Source organism: Hyperolius riggenbachi, chromosome 11, assembly GCF_040937935.1.
Source record: "Hyperolius riggenbachi isolate aHypRig1 chromosome 11, aHypRig1.pri, whole genome shotgun sequence".
NCBI classification, from domain to species: Eukaryota; Metazoa; Chordata; class Amphibia; order Anura; family Hyperoliidae; genus Hyperolius; species Hyperolius riggenbachi.
Genome location: NC_090656.1, coordinates 132,457,755 through 132,474,933, shown reverse-complemented (window position 1 = coordinate 132,474,933; position 17,179 = coordinate 132,457,755). Strand labels below are relative to the sequence as shown.

At 44.5% G+C, this 17,179-nt stretch overlaps 2 protein-coding genes across 4 annotated transcripts in view; one reads left to right on the top strand and one right to left on the bottom strand.

The window, feature by feature from the left end:
• Window positions 1-14,351, top strand: part of CDC42BPG (CDC42 binding protein kinase gamma) — a 327,785-nt gene extending 313,434 nt beyond the window's left edge. For all 3 annotated transcript variants that reach the window (XM_068259435.1, XM_068259434.1, XM_068259436.1), the window contains one exon: window positions 14,006-14,351. In XM_068259435.1, the coding sequence (XP_068115536.1) occupies window positions 14,006-14,059 (54 nt within the window). In that variant the 3' untranslated portion in view covers window positions 14,060-14,351. The remainder of the gene's footprint in view (window positions 1-14,005) is intronic.
• An 849-nt stretch (window positions 14,352-15,200) lies between these two features.
• The window catches only part of SCYL1 (SCY1 like pseudokinase 1), a 107,989-nt gene continuing 106,010 nt past the window's right edge, over window positions 15,201-17,179 (bottom strand). Inside the window, exon 19 of the mRNA XM_068259437.1 lies at window positions 15,201-15,353. The gene's annotated coding sequence lies outside the window, so the exon portion shown is untranslated. The remainder of the gene's footprint in view (window positions 15,354-17,179) is intronic.

Genomic DNA, 17,179 nt, shown 5'->3' with positions numbered 1-17,179 from the left:
AATGCCAGGGCAGTATAGGAACCCCACAAATGACCCCATTTTACAAAGAAGACACCCCAAGGTACTCAATTAGGAGTATGGTGAGTTCATAGAAGATTTTACTTTTTGTCACAAGTTAGCGGAAAATGATTGTTATTGGGTTTTTTTTACCAAGTGTCATTTTCTGCTAACTTGTGACAAAAAATAAAATCTTCTATGAACTCACCATACTCCTAACGGAATACCTTGGGATGTCCTCTTTGTAAAATGGGGTCATTTGTGGGGTTCCTATACTGCTCTGGCATTTTAGGGGCCCTAAACCGTGAGGAGTAGTCTTGAAACCAAATGTTTCAAAATGACCTGTGAAATGCTAAAGGTACTCATTGGACTCTGGGCCCCTTAGCGCAGTTAGGGTGCAAAAAAGTGCCACACATGTGGTATCGCCGTACTCGGGAGAAGTAGTACAATGTGTTTTGGGGTGTATTTTTACACATACCCATATTGGGTGGGAGAAATATCTCTGTAAATGACATTTTTTTGATTTCTTTACACACAATTGTCCATTTACAGAGATATTTCTCCCACCCAATATGGGTATGTGTAAAAATACACCCCAAAACACATAATACTACTTCTCCTGAGTACGGCGGTACCACATGTGTGGCACTTTTTTGCATCCTAACTGCGCTAAGGGGCCCAGAGTCCAATGAGTACCGTTAGCATTTCACAGGTCATTTTGAGAAATTTGGTTTCAAGACTACTCCTCACGGTTTAGGGCCCCTAAAATGCCAGGGCAGTATAGGAACCCCACAAATGACCCCATTTTAGAAAGAAGACACCCCAAGGTACTCAATTAGGAGTATGGTGAGTTCATAGAAGATTTTACTTTTTGTCACAAGTTAGCGGAAAATGATTGTTATTGGTTTTTTTTACCAAGTGTGATTTTCCGCTAACTTGTGACAAAAAATAAAATCTTCTATGAACTCACCATACTACTAACGGAATACCTTGGGATGTCCTCTTTGTAAAATGGGGTCATTTGTGGGGTTCCTATACTGCTCTGGCATTTTAGGGGCCCTAAACCGTGAGGAGTAGTCTTGAAACCAAATGTTTCAAAATGACCTGTGAAATGCTAAAGGTACTCATTGGACTCTGGGCCCCTTAGCGCAGTTAGGGTGCAAAAAAGTGCCACACATGTGGTATCGCCGTACTCGGGAGAAGTAGTACAATGTGTTTTGGGGTGTATTTTTACACATACCCATATTGGGTGGGAGAAATACCTCTGTAAATGACAATTTTTTGATTTCTTTACACACAATTGTCAATTTACAGAGATATTTCTCCCACCCAATATGGGTATGTGTAAAAATACACCCCAAAACACATAATACTACTTCTCCTGAGTACGGCGGTACCACATGTGTGGCACTTTTTTGCATCCTAACTGCGCTAAGGGGCCCAGAGTCCAATGAGTACCGTTAGCATTTCACAGGTCATTTTGAGAAGTTTGGTTTCAAGACTACTCCTCACGGTTTAGGGCCCCTAAAATGCCAGGACAGTATAGGAACCCCACAAATGACCCCATTTTACAAAGAGGACATCCTAAGGTATTCCGTTAGGAGTATGGTGAGTTCATAGAAGATTTTTTTTTTGTCACAAGTTAGTGGAAAATGACACTTGGTAAAAAAAACCCAATAAAAATCATTTTCCGCTAACTTGTGACAAAAAGCTAAATCTTCTATGAACTCACCATACTCCTAATTGAGTACCTTGGGGTGTCTTCTTTCTAAAATGGGGTCATTTGTGGGGTTCCTATACTGCTCTGGCATTTTAGGGGCCCTAAACCGTGAGGAGTAGTCTTGAAACCAAATGTTTCAAAATGACCTGTGAAATGCTAAAGGTACTCATTGGACTCTGGGCCCCTTAGCGCAGTTAGGGTGCAAAAAAGGGCCACACATGTGGTATCGCCGTACTCGGGAGAAGTAGTACAATGTGTTTTGGGGTGTATTTTTACACATACCCATATTGGGTGGGAGAAATATCTCTGTAAATGACAATTTTTTGATTTCTTTACACACAATTGTCCATTTACAGAGATATTTCTCCCACCCAATATGGGTATGTGTAAAAATACACCCCAAAACACATTGTACTACTTCTCCCGAGTACAGCGATACCACATATGTGGCACTTTTTTGCACCCTAACTGCGCTAAGGGGCCCAGAGTCCAATGAGTACCGTTACCATTTCACAGGTCATTTTGAGAAATTTGGTTTCAAGACTACTCCTCACGGTTTAGGGCCCCTAAAATGCCAGAGCAGTATAGGAACCCCACAAATGACCCCATTTTACAAAGAGGACATCCCAAGGTATTCCGTTAGGAGTATGGTGAGTTCATAGAAGATTTTATTTTTTGTCACAAGTTAGCGGAAAATGACACTTGGTAAAAAAAACCATTAACAATCATTTTCCGCTAACTTGTGACAAAAAGTAAAATCTTCTATGAACTCACCATACTCCTAATTGAGTACCTTGGGGTGTCTTCTTTCTAAAATGGGGTCATTTGTGGGGTTCCTATACTGCTCTGGCATTTTAGGGGCCCTAAACCGTGAGGAGTAGTCTTGAAACCAAATTTCTCAAAATGACCTGTGAAATGCTAACGGTACTCATTGGACTCTGGGCCCCTTAGCGCAGGTAGGGTGCAAAAAAGGGCCACACATGTGGTATTGCCGTACTCGGGAGAAGTAGTACAATGTGTTTTGGGGTGTATTTTTACACATACCCATATTGGGTGGGAGAAATATCTCTGTAAATGGACAAATGTGTGTAAAAAAAATCAAAAAATTGTCATTTACAGAGTGATTTCTTCTACCCATCATGGGTATGTGTAAAAATACACCCTAAAACACATTGGTCTACTTCTCCCGGGTACGGCCATAGCACGTGTGACACTTTTTTGCAGCCTAACTGCGCTAAGGGGCCCAACGTGCAATGACTACCTTTGGGCTTTACAGGGGTGCTCACAATTTAGCCCCCCCCCCCCCACATGACAGGACAGTTAACAAACCCCACAAATGACCCCATTTTAAAAATAAGACACCACAAAGTATTCCATGAGGGGCATGGTGAGTTTATAAAAAAAATTCTTTTTTGTCACAAGTTAGCAGAAAAGGATACTTTGTGAAAAAAAACAAAAAACAACAATTTATGCTAACTTGTGACAAAAAACAAAATCTTCTATGAACTCACCATGCACCTCACGGAATACTTTGGGGTGTCCTCTTTCCAAAATGGGGTCATTTGTGGGGTCTGTCCTGGCATTTTAGGGCCTCTGCAATCATTACATGTATGGCCAGTATTTCTGCTATACTCCTTATATTGGGCATACAGGTAGTGCATTCTGGGCTGAAAGGAAAAATGAACGGCAAACATCCCTTCATTCGCATCGATCAATGTGGATGAACAAATATCTGCCAAAAAATGTGAAACAAAAAGAAAAGAAAGAGAGACATAGGAGCTGCCACCCCAAAAATCCAAACCCACCAGCTCGTATGCCCAGGCAATCCTGATTTATTCATCCACATTGATCGATGTGAATGGAGAAATCATTGCTTGAGTTCTTTTTTGATACAAAGTGCTTGCCAAAGCATATGAACCCCAACACCACACCTTGGCCCATATGCCTCGGCAAACGTATCTTTTTTACTGTGGAGGAGAAATCTCGTCCTACAGCGCTGCATGCACTGATTTTGTGTAACCTGACAGAAGCGCAATGCTTCTGTCAGGATGCACCATCAGTGCTGCAGCTGATTGGTCGGTCGGTCGGTCGGTCGGTCTGGATAGAAAAAAGAGAGAAGAAAAACGAAAAAAACAAAACAAAAAGGAGGGGAAGGCGTCCGCCTGGACATAGGAGCTGCCACCCCAAAAATCCAAACCCACCAGCTCGTATGCCCAGGCAATCCTGATTTATTCATCCACATTGATCGATGTGAATGGAGAAATCATTGCTTGAGTTCTTTTTTGATACAAAGTGCTTGCCAAAGCATATGAATCCCCAACACCACACCTTGGCCCATATGCCTCGGCAAACGTATCTTTTTTACTGTGGAGGAGAAATCTCGTCCTACAGCGCTGCATGCACCGATTTTGTTTAACCTGACAGAAGCGCAATGCTTCTGTCAGGATGCACCATCAGTGCTGCAGCTGATTGGTCGGTCGGTCGGTCGGTCGGTCTGGATAGAAAAAAGAGAGAAGAAAAACGAAAAAAACAAAACAAAAAGGAGGGGAAGGCGTCCGCCTGGACATAGGAGCTGCCACCCCAAAAATCCAAACCCACCAGCTCGTATGCCCAGGCAATCCTGATTTATTCATCCACATTGATCGATGTGAATGGAGAAATCATTGCTTGAGTTCTTTTTTGATACAAAGTGCTTGCCAAAGCATATGAATCCCCAACACCACACCTTGGCCCATATGCCTCGGCAAACGTATCTTTTTTACTGTGGAGGAGAAATCTCGTCCTACAGCGCTGCATGCACCGATTTTGTGTAACCTGACAGAAGCGCAATGCTTCTGTCAGGATGCATCATCAGTGCTGCAGCTGATTGGTCGGTTGGAAAAAAAGAGAGAAGAAAAAAAAAAAAAAAAAAAAAAAAAAAGCAAGCAAGCAGCAAAGCACTTCAATAACATTAACTTTTTAAACTTTATTAAATATGTTCAAACCAAACAATAACATTGGTAACCAAATATTAACTTTTTTGCTTACCTGTTTTTTTTTTTTTTTTGTTTTTTTTTTTACCTGCGAGCTGAGGATAAACTTCTCCTCCCCCATGGGTCAATGTGCAAAGTGCAAATCGCACAGATATGTGGCGAAGTACATTATGCATTCTGTCCCAAGTGAAAGGAGAGGTTTCTGGCAGGCCAGTGTATTTGGATCTCTCCAAACCTGATGTTTGGGTTCACACTGCATACTGGCCTATCCGGTCGGTCGAGCCCGCCGCACCGTCTCGCCCAAAATAGATCTTCAGGGAATACCACAAGAGTAGCATTCGGCCTAGTAATTAACTGCGTCGCCGTAGACTAACATGACTTCCGGGCCGACCCAAATTGCCGCAGAAGCCACGCAGTAACGTAGGCATGCACTAGCGTTAAGTCAAGCACTTCCGGCGTAGGGGGGGACCGCAAAGTGTGACTTTTGCTAGGCAATTTGCCCTAACGCATCGCGCCAGTGTGAAATAGCACTGAGAGACCCTTGTGTGCCTACTGCTGTGTCTGTAGTTCCCTAGGTTCTAAAAGTGTGTCTTCTCGTGGTACCTCTCATAACACTCCCCTAGGCATAGGCCAGGCTGGTCAGGACAGCGGGGACAGTAAACGGGGGTGTCATGCCTTATTCCAGCCTTGCTGCAGACACGACATCTTTTTCTGGGGTTGCGTTGAGTTGGGGTACTGGGAATCGGGTAGGCGTGAAGCCTTCCATGCAGCCGGCTAGTTGCATTTGGGGGTTGGGCTCTGTCACCTTCTGGATAGAGGAGTGCCGAAACAATGTCTTCCTGGAATTGAAGGAAAGATCCAGTTCTCCCAGCCTTACTGTAGAGAACAAAGCTGTTGTACATCGCCAATTGAATTAAATACACAGACACTTTCTTATACCAGCGTCTGGTTTTCCGGGAAATTAAATAGGGCCCTAACATCTGGTCATTGAAGTCCACCCCTCCCATGTTGGCATTATAGCTGTGGACGGCGAGGGGCTTTTCAATGACCTCTGTTGCCCGTGTAATTTGTACTGTCGTGTCTGTGTGAATGGTAGACAGAAGGTAAACGTCCCTCTTGTCCTTCCATTTCACCGAGAGCAAGTCATCGGTACACAAGGCGGCCCTCTCCCCCCGTTGAAGTCTGGTGTTAACGAGCTGTTGGGGGAAGCCCCGGCGACTAGGCCGCACGGTGCCACAGCATCGGATTCCTTCTAACTTTAAGTGCTGAAAGAGGGCCACACTTGTGTAAAAGTTGTCCACATAAAGATGGTACCCCTTCTGGAACAAGGGTGACACCAAGTCCCACACAATCTTTCCACTGCTCCCCAGGTAGTCAGGACATCCGACCGGCTCCAATTTTGAGTCTTTTCCCTCATAGACCCTAAAACGAGATGTATAGCCTGTGGCCCTATCACAGAGCTTATACAGTTTCACCCCATACCGGGCGCGCTTGCTTGGGATGTACTGTTTGATGCCAAGGCGCCCGGTAAAATGTACGAGGGACTCATCTACACAGATGTTCTGTTCAGGGGTATAAGCATCTGCAAATGTGGATGACAGGTGGTCTATGAGGGGCCGAATTTTGTGGAGCCGGTCATAAGCTGGGTGGTCTCTTTCATGACAGGTGTCGTTGTCATTGAAATGCAGGAAGCGCAGGATGATCTCAAATCGCGTCCTGGACATGGCAGCAGAGAACACGGGCATGTTATGTATTTGGCGTGTAGACCAATAAGAGCGCAATACATTTTTTTTAGTAATACCCATGTTGAGGAGAAGGCCCAAAAAAATTTTAAGTTCGGAAACTTGGAGTGGTTTCCACCGAAAAGGCTGGGCGTGGCAGCTTTTCGGATGGGCGGTTATAAATTGTGTGGCATATAGGTTGGTCTCAGCCACAATTAAGTCAAGGAGATCCTGGGTGAGGAACAGTTCAAAAAAGTCTAGGGCCGATCCTAGTTCAACTGTCTCCACCTGGACTCCAGACTGGGCGGTGAAAGGGGGCAGTATGGGTGCGGCGGGATCAGGGGAATGCCAATCAGGGTTTGCCAGCACCTCTGGAAAACCAATGGGAGTACGGGCCCGTCTACTTGGTGGCTGCGGATCGGATCTTAATTCACGTACCACCGAACCAGTTTCTACTTCCAGGATGGTGTCCGCCACTTCATCAGGGTCTTCTGCGGAAGTACTGGTGTTGATAGGCCCAGGAGATGCTGCGCTGCTGGTGCATGCCTCACCAAGAAAAATCAGATCAGCGCCACTCTGCTGCCCTTGAGACTGATCTTCCGCCACCTGCAGTCCAGTGACATGGGGTGTGGTACGCCTGGCTCTAGCCGGGACCTCAACCTCGTCATCGGAACTATCGGTCTGAGAGCCACTGCTGTCTACAGGATCGTACTCTGAACCCGAAGATTCGTCGAATAAGTCGACCCAATCATCCTCATCCGACTGGTCCATGTACCTGTAGATGTCTTCATTGGAAAACCTCTTTTTTGCCATGGTGGCCTGCTAAATTTAGGAGGTATTCCTCTGAGACTACCCAGGAAAAGAGCACCTACCTAGCGAAAGGGAGTACTTGAGAGGTAGAAAGCTGTGGTCACTGAGTTTAGATAAAAAAAATCAAAACTGATGTTTACAGTGCCACAGCTTGTGTACAGTGTTTTTTGCAGTGATCAGAAAAAAGAAATTTCTGTCACTGCGGTGGGGCGGGCTGAACGCAGTGCAGGCGAACGATCAGGTCTGATCGGGCAAACACTGCGTTTTTTTGTGGATCCTAGAGACCCTAATATAGATCTGACTGTGATCACTAATAATCACTTACAGATACTATATAGTACCAATGCTGATTAGCGACAGTGATGACGCTAATTAGTGACTGTGGTGCAGTGGGCTGAGCACTAACTGACACTAACAACCCTTTTGCTTAGATAACTGGCCTAACTGTTTGTTACCACTAGTGATACTAAAAAAGTTTTTAGATCACTAGGACAGTGATAGTGATGGTGATGGTGAGGGGGGGTGGGGGGGGGGTGGGGGGGGTTGGGGATCAGAGAGCAATCACAAATAATCAAAAACAATCACGAGACAATTACAACACAATTACAGCAATCGGCGCAATCAAAGCCAATCACGGACCAATTGAATCCAATAACGTGACAATCAAAAACCAATTACGTGACAATTGAAGCCAATCACACGACAATCGATGCTAATCACAGGGCAAAACAGCCAATCAGTGGGCAATTGGCACAATCAAAACCAATTACGGGCAATTGAAGCCAATCACGCGACAATCGAAGCCCAATTACGTGACAATCGAAGCCAATCACACGACAATCGATGCCAATCACAGTGCAATTGAGGCAATTGTAGCCAAACAAAGCACAATCAAGCCTTACAGACAGGAGATAAGATACACAATGGCAGGGGGGAGAATATACGCAATCAATGAACTAGGACGGTGTGGGGAGGATCGGAAGGGGTGGGGGGTGATCAGATACCCCTAAGGGGTAGTTGGGGGTCTAATCTGATGGATAGGAGTGACAGGTGGTGATAGATGGGTTATTGACGGGTGATAAGTGGGTGTTTACAGGGAAAAACAGATGTAAACAATGGACTGCTGATGTGATCAGGGGGGGGGTGTCTCGGAGGGATCTGAAAGGGTGGGTGGGTGATCAGAAGCCCCTAATGGGCAGTTGGGGGTCTGATCTGATGGGGGGCAGTGGGTGACAAGGGATGATTGACAGGTGACGGATAGGTGATTGACAGCTGATCAGCGGGCAATTACAGGGAAGATAGATGCAGTATACGGGGGGGGGGGGAGATCTGAAGGGGTGGGGGGTGATCAGATACCCCTAAGGGGCAGTTGGGGGTCTGATCTAATGGGGGGCAGTGACAGGTGGTGACAAGGGATGATTGACAGGTGACTGATAGGTGATTGGCAGCTGATCACTGGGGAGATAGACAGATGCAGGGGAGATAGATAGGTTCAGTATACAGGGGGGGGGGGGGGGTCGGGGGGAGATCTGGAGGTGTGGGGGTGATCAGATACCCCTAAGGGGTAGTTGGGGGTCTGCTCTGATGGATAGAAGTGACAGGTGGTGACAGGGATTTATTGATGGGTGATATGGGGGGTGGTTAGGTCTGATCTGCGGGCTGCAGGGGGGTACAGGGGGGTGTCTGATGGGTGCTGCGGGTGATCGGGGGGTCTGTGGGGCTCCTAAAGTGTGTGTGTGTGTGTGTTGCTATACTGTGCCTGCTCTCCTCGCTGGTGGTCGATCGCTAAGTGTGACCACCAGCGGGAGGCAGGCAGTATAATACAGTTTGTTACGTAAACAAACTGTATTATACTCATTCTATAGGCCAATTTGAATTTTTACAGCCCGCCGGCGCTGCTGATTGGCCGGCGGGCTGAAGTCACATGGGGGCCGAAGAGTGTGACGTAGCGATCGCGCGGCTACAGCCGCGCGATCGCTCGTTAATCAGGCTGCAGCCGGCGACGCAGTACTGCGTCGCTGGTCCTGCAGCTGCCACTTTGCCGACGCACGGTATAAGCGTGCGGTCGGCAAGTGGTTAATCATGCTACTTTTTCTATTGAACTGATCATAATGGTAGTATGGTTTATGCTAGGCCAGCTTTAGCATGTAGTGTGGTTCATGGTCTAGAGGGTTCAAATCCCAGCTATGGTATATAAGCTGTTTTGAAAATCTGCAATTCCCTACTTGATAATATAAGAGGATGGATGGATGGATGGATAGATGGATGGAGGAGGAGGAGATTTTGGGTGTTATTCCGGAAAATTCCATCGGAATTAGCTAATTCCGGCCGGAATCACGGAATTAATAATTCCGCGGAATTTTCCGACCATCCCTATTTGCTAGATATGGGTTCAGTAAAATATATGGATTTAAGGAAAATCACACTAAATCTGAAGCCCTCCCTATATGTTTAACAGAAACTCAAAAAGAAGCCTTATCCCATGCATTCAAATTTGCATGATGGAATGGGGGTCTGAAGTACTTGAGGGTTCAATGCTGCCTGGATCATGACAGTTTGTATGACCTAAATCCTAAGCTACTTGGCAGCTTACACTCTCTCCTTATCTCATGGAAAGACTACACAATCTCACTTTTTGGGTATATTAACTGTGTACAACAAAAAATCCGCGTTTATGAAACCTCTGACATCAGGTATCCAAAAATTGTTCCAACGCCTCGACTTCACAGCCTTGATTAATGCCATAACAATGAGCATCCTCACTCTAATTCTCTATTCCTTTGGGGGCACTGCCCATACCCATTGACATGAAAGAAGCCCTCAAACTCTAAGATTCATAAATCCTCCCCTATCTAGTGTTTCCACTGCAATGATATGAACACAGATGCGGTCCCTTGCTGGTGGCACTGCCCTCCCTTTATGGCATAAGGAGTTATTGTTTCCAGGAGATATTTGTGACTTTATTCTATGTCAGTGATGGCTAACCTTGGCACTCCAGCTGTGGTAGAACTACAAGTCCCATGAGGCATTGCAAAACTGACAGCTCTAAGCATAACTCGGGGAGGTAGAGGCATGATGGGATTTGTAGTTTTGTCACAGCTGGAGTGCCAAGGTTAGCCATCACTGGTCTATGTGTTGACCCGGACCCCTTATTGCATTATTTAGCCAGAAGGTTTCGACAAGTCGCCAAATACCAGAATATTGTGGCTGCCTTGTTTTGTGTAGCTGCAAGATGTATAATTTCCAGCCACTGGAAAGGTCCCCTCCCCCCAACACCATGCATTACTGGACAGAATGTGGTGGATATATCAGATGGAACAAATATTATACACTCTCTTAAATCTAACCTTGAAAGATTTAATCATATTGGCAGATTGGATTGTTAGGTTCCCTTTTGGGTCCCCCCTCCGAGCCTGGCTTGTATTTTATTGTGTCCTGACCCCTGATATTGGCAGGTAACAGAGCAGTTATGCTTGTCTTTTTTTTTTTTTGATCTTTGCACTTTCATTGTACATAATTTTCTTTATACACTGTACATACAAAACTGGTTTTCCTTTTTGTGTGTTCTCTTGCCGAACCTAAAACCTTAACCCCTTTCATTTAAAAAAAATGTCCACTTACTGACATCACGCTGCACAGACCCACCGCTACTGCGATTTCGCTGTAGCCCTGTCACTCTGCCGTTCCTATGACGGCTGAGCTCTGGAGCCAATTTGACTTGCATTGATGACAGGGTCGGGAGCAAATGAATGTGCTTGGCTCACTAAGCCTGACCAGCTCAGGGAGCTCTGCCATCATACTGAGGGCAGAGCAAGGGGGATGCAGCAACAAGGGAACGGTGGGAGTGAATGGCGGGAAGGATTGAAATCTACACCCTGGCAGAGATAGCAGGTGTGAAACTGTGTAGATTTCAATAAGCATGATCTGGAAGTGGTTAATAAAAATAGTAAAAGTACAAAAAAAATTGGCAATATAACATGCACTAATCTTGACACAAATCACCAGCGTATGTAAACTTTTGACCAGGGTAGTTTGTGTAGTGATCATGATTTAACAAGAGTAAACATCTGTTTTGACAATAAATAGCTTCAGCCAACCAACAACCATGAGTGAAAGGAAAGTTTTTGTTTTATTCAAATTCTATGAAAAATGGTTAAGAAATCATTAATTCTGCCAGGGTATGCAAACTTATGAGCACAACAGAAGATCCCATGCTTCTCTATAGCAGCACAATGTAAAAACTACTTCATTCAGTCTGACCTTTATCTGTATGATGAAGAGTGTCTGTCTAATATTTGCATTATTTCACTTTTCATCGAAGTGGTTTCCTAAAGAGTACCTAAATTATAAATTACAGTTAGCTTTAAACCTAATAAGTTGCCAAGATATATAAAATCACACATAACGTGTGATTTTCCAACCCCCAGGTGATTATATTCAATTAATTATATATAAATTAATATTCCACATAAAATCTTGAAATCCCCGCCCCAGTGTGAAATTGGGCTCAGGGCATTTTTTTTTTCTTTCCATGTAGGGGCAAGGGATGCTGGGGGATTGATGTCATAACTCCACCCCTCATGTCCATGTGATTTAACCACTTGCCGACCGCGCACTCATACCGCGCGTCGGCAAAGTGGCAGCTGCAGGACCAGCAACGCAGTTCTGCGTCGCCGGCTAATTAATCAGGAAGCAGCCGCTCGCGCGAGCGGCTGCTTACTGTCAATTCACGGCGGGGGGCACCGTGAATAGCCTGCGGGACGCCGATCGCGGCTCGCAGGCTAAATGTAAACACAAGCGGAAATCAGCGGCCGGGGATCGCCACCATGTGACAGGGGACAGCCTGTCACTGGCTGCACAGGACGGATAGCGTCCTGTGCAGCCCAGATCACCAGGGGGAAAAGGGAGGAGAGTGAGGGGGGAAATCTCGCCGCGGAGGGGGGCTTTGAGGTGCCCCCCCTCCCGCAACACCCATCAGGCAGGAGCGATCAGACCCCCCCAGCACATCATCCCCCTAGTGGGGAAAAAAGGGGGGCGATCTGGTCGCTCTGCCTGCACCCTGATCTGTGCTGGGGGCTGCAGAGCCCACCCAGCACAGATCAGCTAAAACGCCGCTGGTCCTTAAGGGGGGGGGGGGGGGTAAAGGGTGGGTCCTCAAGTGGTTAATTTAGGCAGACAGACATCTGAAATAAGAATTATAGCAGACATAGGCCTCAATTCACGGAGCATTATCAAACGTTTATCAAACACTTTATCAAACGTTTGATAATTTACCTCATGGGTAAAATCTCATTTTAAATTCACTAAGGTGTTATATATTTATCGAATGTTTTACCGATAAAACGTTCAACAAATATATAACACCTTTGATAATTTATCTCATGGGTAAAATCCCACTAACGTTTGATAAAGTGTTTGATAAACGTTTGATAATGCTCTGTGAATTGAGGCCATAAGCTAGGCTGCTGCAATTCTCCTGTCTACTTCTCTTTTCACAAAATGTAGTACAGAGAACAATTTGATCCAGGCAGGCAGTGAGCAGGGGAGGGAGAGGCAGGGGAGTTGAGGCTGAAGGCACAATGCTTTCAGCTTCAGGAGGAATAAGGAAGTGCTACTTAAAGAGAATCTGTAATCACAAAATGAAGTATAAACAAGCATCCCTGCCTGTATGGGGTCATCTCCTAGCCCCCTCTGTAATATTTTTGCTGCTCTCCGCTGCAATAAAGAGGGTAAAAAAACTGTTTTATAAACTGTTTTGTAAACAGAAAAGATGGCCACCAAAACAGGTAGTACATCAGCAGAGCACTGAACTCAGTTAATACACAGTGAGTACAGAGAGAATTCAGTGAGTTACACATTGAATTCAGTCTCCAGAGGTTATGTGCAAGTTTTGAAAGAGCTCTGTGTCAATGAAGCATGACAAGCTGTGTCTTGGCTCTGCACTGGTGTCAGCCTGACAGGCAGCTTCCTCCTCAGCCAGCTATTTTGTTCAGTTTTATCAGTCTGTGTTTATCAGCCTCACAGATAGCAGACAAGCTGACAGTGAGAGCAAGGGACATTGTCTGTGAGGAATAAGCATCACGGTAGCACTGGAGGGGCTTGGAGGGAGTGAACTTGTTCACATTACTGAAGAGTTGGCAGCCTTCCAGACACAGCCGACAAATCCGACAGGGGAAAGATAAGTTGATTTATTACAGAGATGGTGCAAGTAGAAAGTGCTGCAGTAAGCCAGAGCACAATGGAATAGCCTCAGGAACTTGTAGGATAGGAGAAATACTGCTGAAATTTTTGTTACGGAGTCTCTTTAACAGATATAAATGTGAGTCTGTTTTATCCAATATGATGTACCAGATGTAAATTTTATATGTTCATCTAACTGTTCACAGTGCCTAGACTACATACAGTATATGTATTGCCATTCAGGCCTTTAGTGGCTGGAGCTTGCCTTTAAAGTGTGCAATATACTTGCTACCCCTACAATTAAATACAATACAATCCATGGCTACAATTACTAGGTTATGCCTAATGATGTTGATCCAGGGATTTTATCTGATTGCCATCTGGAGTCAGGAAGGAATTTTTCCCTTTTGGGGCTAATTGGAACATGCCTTGTGGGGGTTTTTTCGCCTTCCTCTGGATCAACAGGGGTATGTGGGGGACGGGCTGGAGTTGTACTTTGTACTGGTTGAACTCGATGGACGTATGTCTTTTTTCAACCAAAATAACTATGTAATTATGCCAAACAAATCATTTTCATCCTAATGATTTTTTTTCTTTTTGTGCAGATTCCGGACGACTCAAATCTTCTCAACCTGTCCTCCACATCGTCTTTAAACTAAAGATGAAAGCTCATGTATTGCTGTATGTGACTGTGCCAGCTCACTGCCAGACCCCAGTATGTTGGGCATCAGCCATAGCACAAGAGAATAATATGCTACTGTATACTTGTGCTGTAAGAAAGTTCTTCTATCAGGTTTAAACAAATTTGTTAGACTTTTTTTTTTCTACAATGGTTACATGGTGCCAAGTAATATACACTTATGCTGTCACTGGAAAAGAGCTTTATTTTAGTGAATGTTTTATAAAATGTATATTTTGTGTGATTTTATAAAGCCTGTTATTGTGGGTTAAGATTTTTGCTCTTCCTGGTGTTTTCAGACTTTACATTGATGGGCTCAGGTGGAGCTTCTGTAATGAGTATTTTTGTTATAATTATGTCTTTGTTCACCTAACTTACATGTATGCCCTCAGTTTACCACTTTGGTGGACGTGTTGCTGGAAAACTCCTGTATAGGCTAGATGAATGGAAAGTATCATGGCTGCTGGTACATTAGAGAAGTTCTGCTGCATTGCAAGCTAGGAAACCCCAGCATACAGATCAGGCATACCCCTGCATCTCAACAAGCAGCCGACTGAATTGCATTATGGGATGGCACAGTATGTAGATGATAGCTTCACTTGAAACAAATGTTAGGGTGCATTCACATTAAATCTGCTGCATTGAAGAATAATTCTTCATGTGAGCTCACTGCCTATACAATTCAATGGAACTGATCATGTTATTCTAACCCACTGCATGCAGCCTTCCAATTAGCATCTGTTTTATGCACACAGTGTCCATTGCAATTCACACACACATTATAATGTGCGATTTATGCACAGTCCAGTGTGTGAATCCAGCCTTGCTAATGTGGATGTTTGAGAACTTAGTGCCTGAAGTCACCCAGTAATTGCCATGTTACAGCGGTGCATCAATCCCAACCACACTTAATAAATTATCTATTTTTAATGTTTTTATGAAAAACAAATTTACAGACACGATACATTAATGTGCAGAACCATCTTCAACTTTATCCATGACATGGAGCTAAATCAATGTATATCCGTAATCCAATTGCACCAAAGACTTGCACAGTGAGATCTGTGTTTTTTTAATGTAGTTTATTATATATATGTACAAGGAATTACTGAAGCAGTAAATAAATTCTGGCTTGGAAAATGTTATTTTATTCTTTGGCTGTGATATACAGCACTGTATTTAAGATAAACATGTACACCATAAATATTATGAAATCTTTGACCATGTCCATTCTTTATAGAAGATGTCCCAGCTTCCCAGGACTCCTGAGGGCCCTATTAATAGAAAGCACAAAGGAATAAAGTGTTCAGATAGGTTGGAGAAAGGCAGATTAATTATACAAATGAGTGACACAAAGGTGATCATTTTGTTGCAGTTAAGAATATTTATCCTCCAAATAAACATAGTAGCAGGCCAAAGAATATGTATCCACTTCTGTATCGTGAAAGAGAAATGTTTCATATTGTGTAAATGTTTCCTCTACCTATTACAGCAAGCTAAAAACTGTGTGTAACATGGTCAAATCTGCAGCTCTGCCTAGCCTCTCTAAGGCCACATACACACATCAGACTATAGTCTTTGGAAAATGAAAGATCACAGACCAATCTTACCACCCTTCATGTAGTATGAGAGCCATACCTTCCCAGTCTTTTCTATGGAGCTGAACTCCCCATCAGAAAAAATCTTTGCAAGATGCTGCAAACACAGATGCTGTACAGACACAAAAGATCAGTAGCTGCAAAAGATCTGTTCCTGCCAAAAATCCATTCCTGCAAATTGCAATGATAGTCTGAGATCTGCAGATCATCATACACACATGATTTAACTGACATTCATCTGCAGATCAGATCCACCAGGATGGATTTTCAGATCTGCAGATGAATGTCAGTTAAATCATGTGTGTATGATGATCTGCAGATCTCATAGACTATCATTGCAATTTGCAGGAATGGATCTTTTGCAGATACTGATCTTTTGTGTGTGTGTGCAGCATCTTGCAAAGATTTTTTCCTGATGTGGAGTTCAGCTCCATAGAAAAGACTGTGTAAAGTATGGCTCTTATACTACAGGAAGGGTGGTAAGATTGGTCTGTGATCTTTCATTTTCCAAAGACTATAGTCTGATGTGTGTATGCACCTTAAACCTTTCTTCACAAAAGCAGCACATCCACCACCTGTCAGCTGCTCCTATCTCATAGATGCACACTGGAGGGTGGTGGCAGTAAGCACATGTGACAGGATGTGGTTCTGATCATCTATAAGGGCCCTTTTCCTCTAGCAAACACCAGCAATTGCTCATTAATTTTGGTATGAGATTGTGATTTTTCATTTGCATTGTATTATCACTCCTGAAAGCAACTGCCATTTGCAAATTGAATCACTATAGTGGAAAATACTTCTTATGATTTCTATGATGAAGTAGCAACCCTAGCAATTTAGCTGTGTATTGGAAAAGGGCCCTTAGCAAAAACTGTGCAGAGCTGACCCATGTTACAGCTGAATTTGAACCCAGTTTTGAGGAAAACATTTGCAGGAGAAGAAATAGCAATGGTTTTCAGTAAACACTTTCAGCATGGAGTAGTGTATTCACATTCAGATCCATACTCTACACATCCCTTAGCCCCATTTACACGATACAATTCTTTGTGCAATTCGATTATGATTCTATGTACGGTCCGATTAAAGCCAACATGTCCAATCGGGATTCAATTCGCCATTGTTTTGCAATGGCGAATTGAATCAAATCCCGATTGGACATGTCAGATTTAACCCCCCCTGGCGGTATGAAAAATTCCGCCAGGGGGCAGGGCAGCAGTTTTTTTTTTTTTTAATCATGTAGCGAGCCCAGGGCTTGCTACATGATAGCCGCTGCTCAGCGGCATCCCCCCGCCCGCTTCGATCGCCTTCGGCGATCTCCGATCAGGAAATCCCGTTCAAAGAACGGGATTTCCTGGAGGGCTTCCCCCGTCGCCATGGCGACGGGGCGGGATGACATCACCGACGTCGGGACGTCCTTGGGAGTCTCGATTCACCCCTCGGTGCTGCCTGGCACTGATTGGCCAGGCAGCGCACAGGGTCTGGGGGGGGGGGGGGGGGGGGCG